Here is a 10,097-nt window from a genome sequence, read left to right on the forward strand (position 1 = left end):
TTTTTTTTTTTTTTTTTTCCTAACTTACCGTGACCCTCATCTTCACATACACATAAATACACACCTTAGGGATTTTCCACACAGATCTCACTTAGGCACGACTAGACCTGATCGGGTAACAGAAAGGCATTATACTAAATGTATTACTGTACGTCACCTCCGTTATCCACATGACATAGCCTAAAGGATATAATGGAATCTTTACATGACATTTTTATATAACAATGAACAATTGCCAGTCTGATGCTTATCTGTGGATGGATAAGATTATGCAAGTCAGTAATAGATTTACAGAATGAACAGACTTTTTATAGCCTCCTTCCCTGATAACTCATTCGATAATAACAAATAAAGACCGCAATAACTTAATTATCATGATCTGCTCATTTTCTTCCTTTTCTTCTCAGTATTTTAGAAGGTCGTTTAACTGTTTTTTTTTTCTTTTTCATTTTGTTTGAGTTCTAATGTAATTGTGAGCTAGATTTATTGTTACTTAAGTTACTTTATAATATTTTAGAAGTTTTTTTTAATTAAAAAATCTGAAATGTAGTAATATGAATAAACAGTATACAGCAATTTACATGAAAATATTATCTAAATTCTGTGAAGCACATATAGTTTTTCATTTAAAAAATGTCTGTAAAAGTCCACCAGAGTACTAATAGCCCCTGTTCTGAGTTGTGGTGTATTGTCCTCAGGGCCTTTGTGTTTTACAACCTACATGTCTGTGTGCTGACTTGGTCAGCATTGATAAATGAGTGGGAAAGGCACCAATCACAAATGAACAATAAAAGGAGTCACACAAAGCCCCCTTGAGTTTATATGCTTGACCTGGTGTGTTTATGTCAGTCTGTCTTCCTGTGAAGGTGGGCTCACATACCTAACCAGTCACTGACAAATGTAAGACAAAGGAGATATAAATGTGCTGAGATTGTGTAGGAAAAATTCCTGGACTCTTTCAGTCCAGAGAGGAAATGAAGATGTTTGTCAAGTAAGCAGTCTGGATAGATGGATTTAATTGTGTGGTTACTCCACAGTTTTTTCCTTTTTTTTTTAGCAGCAGTTTCTTAAGGGGGAAAATGGTTTAAGAGAGAAAGAGGAAGTGTTTTACCCTTTTGAGGATCTCAACAGGAAATCTCAGGTAACTGGAACATTTGAATGTTTGTATTGTTCTTTCAGTGTTGCTATGCTGTAATGATTCATGAGCTTGGTAAATATACACACACTTGAGTGTGGCGCACTTGAAATTCTGCCAGCGTTACTTTGTACTGAGCAACATGGTGGTCTTTGATGTCACTTTCTCTCCATATTCCAACAGAAATTTGATTCCACAAATCTTTCATTTGATGAAAGTGTCCTGGAACCAGGGCGTTTAGGTCTTTAAAGCTTATTTTTCTATTTCATGCTAAGCTCTCAGTTCTGTCATATTTCAAGAGACATGGCATGTGGGCTTAAGTGTTTTTCACTTGAATGGTCAGGATCTGGGTCGTACCTATGCAGGTGCTTCCAAGTGAACTGTGGGAATGTTTTCTTCTTTTTTTTCTCTTCGTGTTCAGACAAATTGTTTTTAAATTGCTAGACTTAGGATCACATTTACGAGAAGGTTGCTGAGTAGCATTAAATCATGCTGTTCATAGGACAAAAAGCTACTAAATTATTTCTGGATTGGTACATCTGAACATTGGCTTTTTAGATCACTTTTTTTTCCTACCCAGTTTCTTCAGATTCCTCTTTTTTTCTTTTCAACTGTAACCTCAAAGAAGCAAAAATAGAGCACTGTATAATGTAATGAAATAGATCCACTGGCCCTCAGGCCATCAGAAAAGCCCCCCGGCCCTTGAGAAGGGCGGGACCATCAACACATATAGAAGAGCACGTTATGTGTTCTGGTTTTCTCTGTCAAAACACAGAGAAATCTGCTAGTTTCAAAACAAAGTAGTAAATCTGTCAGCAATGTCTTCCAGTAAAAGAGCTGACAGAGCAATATAATGTAGTATTCCCAGTGTACATCTTGTTTTGGCATTAATGCTAGCGAAGATCATGCATTAATGCAAATCATATTTTGAAGAGATTTAATCTCCTTTGATTATGAACGCAATCTGACTTTTACCTGACCTAAAGAACACAGGATAAAACACAAGTTAATCATGTGACTGTATTTGACTCTTAAGAGCTTATGGAGTCTATTTCTGACAACAACAACAAATTATCATGACTTGTAATTTTACAATTTATGCCATGTCAGTTGAAGGAAAGTCATATTAGAAAATGCATACAGTATCTCCATTCAAAGCAAATAATGGAAATAAATGGGAAATACCAAACTGTTTATGGCCAAAAGGTAGTCGTGAAATATTCAGGAATGCATTTGAGAATATCACCAGTGTTTTATTTGGATATTCAAAGGATAATCCACCATTAATTTGAGGGATTTTTAAAAGTTCTGGTTGGTCTGGGAACATTCCTGTAATTCTAACCCTGTCAGAACATCAGACTTGTATAAAGCTCAAAGGATGCACTAAAACTCACTGTGGTGTGATATTTACACAAGACTTGAAGATTTCACAGCTGTATATTTAGTGTGACAGCCGTGAGGGACAGCTAGATCTCAAGATATAATATGAGCAATACTGTATCATATTTCATTGATATTCCACATGCAGCTTTTTTATGGGGACTGGCAGAAGGCCATAATATATTTTCCAAAGTACATAAAAAGTTTGTATGCAGCATATTGTATGAGAGAGTCAGTAGTGACATACAGTATGAAGCCTCCTGTATTTCTTGTTATTGTGGTGTTGATGTGATTTGTACACTCAGCAGTCTTTTCCTCACTTCACTTGCTGCCGATCTCACCTCTCAATGGCAGCTCTCCATAGAGGAATAACACATACTGTACTGCTAACTACTGGTGCTGCTCACAGTTATAGGTCAAATTGTTGTCACTTGTGTTGCAAAGATAAAACTATATATAATTCAGTCAATCTAATTAAATTACATAAAAGATATCATTTAATTTGTAATTCATCCAAAGTATATCACAGTAGGTAAATTCCCCTTAAGGACCTAAAGCCTAAATGACCTGCATAATGCTGCAATGGCGAGGAAAAAAATGGGACAGAAATAATTGCCAATCACTGCTTATTTCCATGTGTTAGCAGTCCTGGCTCAAATTCAACAGTTCATTTTCCTCACCATCCAAGTGCTTGGCAGAAGGTTTAAACATGGTGATGCTTGGTTCTGAAATAAAAAGCTCTATTTATGATATAATAAATAACTTCGGTCTAAGGTGGTGTATAATAGCATTCAAAAGTTTGCTATCAGTTTTTTTTTGTTTTTTTTTGTGAAAAGGAAATTAATGCTTTTTACTTTTTAATACTTTATAGTGACACTGAAGACTGGAGTAATGGCTGCTGAAAAATTCATCTTTGCCATAAATAAGATTTAAAATATATCAAATTAAATTAAAAATAGTTCTTTTAAATTGTAATAATATTTCACAATATTACTGTTTTTAACTGTACATTTGATCAAATAAATTCAGCTTTGGTGAGCATAAGAGACTTCTTTCATGTAAAATATAATTTTTTTTTTCAGTTTGTCAACCAAGATCCTCAAGAATAGTTTTTACAATAGAGTGAATAAATTGAATCCCACTGTTACAGATTTCACAGTAATAAAGCAGTTGACTATGCAACCCCCCAAAGACCATCAAGCACCTCATAACTTTAGTGGATTTAAGTATTGATCTCTACAGCTTTTGCAAAAATCAATGCACAATTCACTCATGTAGAGTATTGAGGAAAGTACAGTTAATCTAGCAGAGTGTTGTGTTCTGGGTGTTCCAGAGGTTATGGGGATGGGGTGTGTGCTAAGTGTGTTTGTGTGAATGCTAATTACATGGGCTAGACTGGCTTGACACCACACTGTCGACTTCAGACAATGGCTAGAGGCTCCGCCCCCACAATGCACCTGCTGTCCAATCAGAATCGGGGGATGTCAGGAGGTTGGGGTCTGTTTTTTTTTTTCTGTTGTTGTGAGAGAGAGCTGAAACGGAAAATGACTTCTAAGCTTTCTCTTTCCTTTTCCTTTGAAAGTCTCAGTCAAGATAGGAGCCTCTGCACATGTACTCAGTGAATCTGTCTGCCTGACATGTTAAACCTATAAGCTTTCCATACAGACGAAAGGTAAGTCTTTGTTTTTTGTATAGTTTGATTTTCAAATTCATGTATGTTTTGTCTAAATATTATTTTGTGTGAATGAGGTGTATGTTTTGCATTATATTATTTCATATTTGTATTGGATAAGTAGGCTACTTTTATAGTATGTCCTGTTTTTCGAGCAAATTTAGTCTTTTTAACAAGTGAGTTTTTAGTAAGCGGTCAATTTTTGTAAATTCTAAATATTAATTAGAAGATAGGCTCTCGCAGATGTTTTTTTTTGGAAGAAGTTACTATGTTAAAAGTCTTGGTTATTCAGGTGGCTTCACAGATGACTGAAGCAATCAACAGGCCTCTGAAGTTCTTAAACCAGTCAGACAGCACTGGCCTCTAGACCTCATTTACATCACATTTCATTTCATTTCATTTCACTTAAAGACATTTACTTTCAAAGAATGCATTTAAATATCTAACTAGACTATGGTTTTGATCTAAAATCCCACCATATTTCAGAATGCAACCTTTGTTTATGTAAGAATGAGTGCATGTGTGTGTAGTGTTATATTAGGCATAAATATGCCAACATAAAGATGCATGCAAATGACCATTTTACGCTCTTCACTCTTAATGAACTGCTTTTAAGTCTCTACATGTGCCCTGGCTGGTTTGTGACCTAAGAGCACTTACTTTAGGAGCTGAAAGGCTTCAGACTGCAGGCCCCCGTGTGCGTTTAAACCTCTGGGGTCAGTGGAGCTGATTTCTGTTGTGTTGTTAGTCATTATATACGTGTGATCTCTCTTTACTCTGCTAGAGACCCTCAGGAGTAGATTGTCACTGCCACAAGATTAATGACACTCATCTGTTTGCTTTTAAACCATATGCTGTCTGTCTAGAGATGAAGTAGAGCCTGTGGATTTCTGTGTACTAAACTGATGCCGAGTACTTCATTTAAGCCATTTGAAAGATGAAATTTAAACTTCTTTATTTTCCAGATTGTGAATCTATTTAAAGAACTTGCTCACAGCATGTTTCGTTGATGCACTCATGTTTATTCAGACAGGAAATAAGTTACACACTAGGCTAACGTCCATCACACACAGTGAGATTGTCAATGCTGTGTAATTGAACACTGATGGAAACAAGCACTAGAGCATGTTAATGTCTTTAGAGAATGTGTTCAGCCTTAATCATTAACCTCTGAGGTCACCATGCCTTAGTGCTTCTTAAAATGCCAAGGGCAGGTGCAAGACATTTCAAATATGGGGTGGAAATCAGAAAGACGTGGATGGGGACTTTAGTCCCTTGTCATCAGTTGTAAGGCCTTATCCTGGGTTTTGGTTTCCTGCATAAAAAATATAGGTACTTGCAACTGAAGTACCAGAGGGCTTTATTATGCAAATGGACATATTAGTGAATCCAGCACATTCAGTAAATTGAATAATGCATGATTAGGATTTGGTTGATTAGAATTGATTCATAGGTTGTACTTCTTCAGAGTATGAGCCTTTGCTGTAATTAAAAAAAGTAATGTGTCAATCCATCCATCACCTACAATTCTGTCCTGTTATTCAGGCATTTGTGCCTTGTCTTTATTCTGTTAAAAGAGATTATGATGGATATGAATTAATAGGTAGGTTATCTTATAGCTGTAGCCATCAGTCTTAGATTTTTACATATAAAATGATTTTGTAACAAAAGACTACGTATTATACATACATAATTTACATAAAATATTTGTATTATTCCTTTCAAAAGCTCATCATATCCCAGTTATAAACATTTGTTTCCTACTGTGAAGAAAAGGGTGCCTGTTCATCATGTTTAAGCACTAGAAGCTGTGTGTATTTGCCCAGTCCATGCCAATAATTGTAATATTGAGGTGCATAACAAAATATATATTAGGACGAGTGGAAGTTAAATGTTCAGAGACTTTAACTTTATCTTCAATTGTTTATTTTAGGAGTCACTATCAGTGTTTTAAACATGGCAGCAGATCTGGCCTTAGTCACTGTTCTCATCCAGCTTTTTGTTGATTTTGTGACAAGTGACAGCATTGACTTCTACAATATCATGCCTGCTGCAGAAGGTGAGTTTGTTTATTCCAGTTAATTTTGTTAATTCATATTAATTTTGTTAACTTCTAGTGACTTTATAGCGATAATATAATGCAGTGTTCATGTCTGTACAGCCACCCCATACCCCAAGAGTTTCAAGTGCTTCACATGTGAACAGGCCTCAGACAACTACAGCTGTAACCGCTGGGCAGAAGATGTGTGGTGTCCTCAGAGTGAGTTTACTAAACACAAACCCACCTCTCTCAGATCTTCACAGTTGTCTCTAGATTTAAACAAAATTCTTCGACTGAATTGTTCAGGCACTCTGTAAAGCAATATCCTTTTAAATTCCTAATATCCTGTTCCTTCATCTATAGATACCCAGTACTGCATGACAATACACCACTTCAACCATCATGGAAAGACAAAATTTGTTACCAAAAGATGTGCAGTGCGTGAAGAATGCCAGTTAGCTGGCTGTAGACATCACAAAAACACACATCATGTGAGTATCACACACACAATATTCCACTCTCTGAGTACATGTCAACATACAAAAATAATCTCTTATATCAAAATTATTCACTCACAAAATGTGGTTCTGTCTCGCAGGAGTGCATATCTTGCTGTGAAGGGATGGTTTGCAACGTAGAGCTGCCGACCAATCACAGTAATGCAGTGTTTGCCCAAAGACAAACCCACAGCTCAGCAGCACCCACTTTCAGGATCTGGGATTCTGTGATCCTGCTGGTCCCAGTTCTCACGGGACTGTTACCATTGTGATCCTCAATCATAAGAACGTGTTCGGTGATGAACAGCTCTACAAATCATTGAGACAAAGGAGACGTCACCCACACTGCAGTATTAATACAGTCAGATGGATGTTTTCATTAAGGCCACGGTAATATGCAGGAGAAAGCTAGGATTCCCATTCATCTCACTGGCAGGATGTTGCAGGATTCACTAGAAGAATGTGATTTGCCATCTTTGCTGATGGGCTCACAGATGTTTTCACGACTGATCAGTGACTAATCAGCCTGGAGCCAGAGGAAAAATTACATCATGGCTTGGCTGATTGGTTAATGCGCCACGAGAAGAAGAAGATCACTCACTAGTGACTGTCTGGAGCTTTAATATAAGTCAATTTCACGCTTGTCGTCTTCCTTCAAAACAGTTGGACACTGATACATAATCTACTATAATATAATGAAATATTTGTGACTTAGACGTTGCTTGCAAATGATTTTATTCTTTCAGAAAACAAAATGAGGTTTGAATGTCCGTCAGTGGAGAAGGACGCATTTTGCAGCCATACGGTGTAGTTATGGCATACCAGCAGGGGCTAACTAATGTGACCAATCAGCAAAACCATAACTCTTTGGTGGATTCAGTGAAGAGATGGCTTGTCGGCTAGTGATGGAGGAACTGTGTGCACAGGAAGTTGCAGTGTCAGGAAGGTCTGTCAATGGAATACTAGTACCGCTTGTGATGACTGCTTACTAATGACGTGCTAAATAGGACAGAGAAACAGACGGGTAGCAAAATAGAATTTAGCAGCTAAAGCAGTGGAACTAACTTATGCTGCCTCACTGGATTTGTACTGAGCAAATTGAGGCTCACACACTGAGCATTAGAGTCCCTATGTGGGATGGTCCTATGGCTCTGGTCCCAGATTCTGTCACACAGGCCGAGCACAGCAATGAGAGGACGCGGGAAGTGTTGCTCTAGTTTTCTAAATGGTGCAAATGTCTCTAAAAGAGATCTTGACTGCTGCATAAATGTCACTGCTTTAAGAACATGGACCTGCATCACGTAAAAGCAATTAACAAAATGAATTAACAAATTAAGCATATTTTGAGTTATTCTGATTTGACTATTGCAAATGCTGTCATGTTTTATTGTCCCAAAAAACAATAGAGATAAAAAATGTTACCATATTTAACTAACCATAATGTGTCCATGCACAATATTCTATTCTATTTATTTATTATCAATATTCTATTCATTTATTATGCTACTAATATTTCCCTTACGATTTGGCATTAAATGAAAATTCATCTGTTTTCTAAATGCATTTTAACTTGTGAACAGTTCATCTGTTCGTTTAAATTTTTTTGACCTCATCATTTTTAATCAAAATGTCATAAACCGCTCCACCATCCTACATTTGACTGCAAGTTCACATTTAGCCGATCTGCCTCCATCCAATCAACAACCGATGGATAGAACCGAGTTCCCACCCTACATTTTTCGTTTCTTATTCGATAATCCATTTCACTCGGTTGCACATCACAATAGTGAAGAAAGGATCTGTCGCTACTTTCATTTGTTTCATCAAGACTAAAAATGAAATAAAATAATATAAACATTTTTTATATATATATTACAATTTATGTAGATACTGTTTCAGTTGCTAGACCTGTTTCATAGATGTTAATGTAAAAACCTTACAGTGCAGCTGTGTTCCTTCCCATGAAAGTTGAAGTGAGTTATGATAAATAGTCTTGTTTACTTTCATTGGGTTGATTGAGTGTGTAAACAGGTTCTCATCTCTTTAATCTATAACATACCGCTGTGCTTTTTGTATGTGAGCAGCAGGGCTACGTTTTTAAAATTCATTCCACGCTGATCTGAGAACAGTTTCTGTCTTTTCACATGAGACGGCCCAGGTTTAAATTTGGAGGAGGGAGCTGAACCTCGAACAGCACAAAAGAGCAACTTCCCCCTCAGAGCTCGGAGAACAATAAAAACATTCCCAAGAGGATCTCAGTGTGGGACACAAAGCTGTGGACCATTAATATCATTGCTGTCTGGAATAATGAGGGGGTTTTTTTCTCGCTCTCTCTAAACCAAACATGACATATGGTTCTTCCTTTAAAATTGTTGCAGAGGAAATGAGATTTGGTTTCTGTGTAGCTGCTTCACTGACTTATGAAGTTAATGTGTGTGCGTGCGTGCGTGTGTGTGTGTGTGTGTGCATGCGTGTGTGTGTGTGTCCCTGCACCGCTGACTGTCTCGCCGTGTGTGCTGTTTGCTCTGGCTGCTGGCTGTCTTTGTTCTGGTTTTATTAGGCGTGGAGTTGGAGTCTGTCACTTTCAGGCTTTGGAGAGTCGTTTTTCTCCCATTGAGAAAAACAGTATCAGTGCTGCTGCTCTCATCTGCACTGCCTGTGTCTTTAGTATTCAGAACCCAGTCTGTGCAGATCCATCCAGATGCTTTACTGTGAGCATGTTAGCCAACCAAAAGACATCATGATTAAAAAAAAAACTATAACAGCATTCTTTATTATAAAGTGGAGTCCAAATTGGAAATCTTTTTAAAATCTAGTTTGGGGGGGGGGTGGATTAAATAATGTTATGGCTTAAAAAGAAAACCACGTATTTAAAATAATGAAGAAATGTTTTACATTTTTTAATGTATTTTTTAGGTCATTAATCCAATATGCAAATTTGTGACAGTGATCATGTGAGCTCCTTTGTACAGACTTTCTTGCTTCCATTGTAGCACATGATCATCAGGCTTTACAAATACTGAAAAAAAATCCATGCAATGGATTTAATTATTTTCTAAGCTATTTTAAAGATTCATTTTCTAAATAAAGTAAACACCACTGCATAACACATTAATAAAAGATGGATGGATGGTAATTATATAATATATACAATAAACACAATGTTTTTCTATAGTTTCCCTGCAATAAAATGCCACCGTACATTTTAAGAGGAAGACATTTAGGACTCACTGCAAAGTCCCCGCATATATTCTTATTAATTTAAAAGAAAATTGACATGATTTAATCAATGATTTATTGGATTATCCAGTGATGCGTTCGGTAATAAGAGTGACTGCAAACTTATGTCATAAAGGGTGTACAAAAGCAACA

General features: G+C 36.7%; 1 protein-coding gene across 12 annotated transcripts in view; it reads left to right on the top strand.

The window, feature by feature from the left end:
* Positions 1-8,539, top strand: part of LOC107725258 (ly6/PLAUR domain-containing protein 6B-like) — a 22,482-nt gene extending 13,943 nt beyond the window's left edge. For 4 of the 12 annotated variants that reach the window (XM_016534458.1, XM_016534457.1, XM_016534463.1 and 1 more), the window contains 6 exons: positions 1,058-1,141; positions 4,098-4,187; positions 6,121-6,246; positions 6,349-6,447; positions 6,592-6,719; positions 6,827-8,539. In XM_016534458.1, coding sequence (XP_016389944.1) covers positions 6,144-6,246; positions 6,349-6,447; positions 6,592-6,719; positions 6,827-6,997 — 501 coding nt within the window. In that variant the 5' untranslated portion in view covers positions 1,058-1,141; positions 4,098-4,187; positions 6,121-6,143 and the 3' untranslated portion in view covers positions 6,998-8,539. Of the gene's footprint in view, positions 1-1,057; positions 1,142-4,097; positions 4,188-5,732; positions 5,791-6,120; positions 6,247-6,348; positions 6,448-6,591; positions 6,720-6,826 lie in introns of all 12 variants that reach the window. The other 8 variants (XM_016534460.1, XM_016534462.1, XM_016534466.1 and 5 more) reach the window with 6 other exon arrangements.
* The last annotated feature ends 1,558 nt before the right edge of the window (positions 8,540-10,097 follow it).

Source organism: Sinocyclocheilus rhinocerous, unplaced genomic scaffold, assembly GCF_001515625.1.
Source record: "Sinocyclocheilus rhinocerous isolate Xijiao unplaced genomic scaffold, SAMN03320098_v1.1 scaffold3807, whole genome shotgun sequence".
NCBI classification, from domain to species: Eukaryota; Metazoa; Chordata; class Actinopteri; order Cypriniformes; family Cyprinidae; genus Sinocyclocheilus; species Sinocyclocheilus rhinocerous.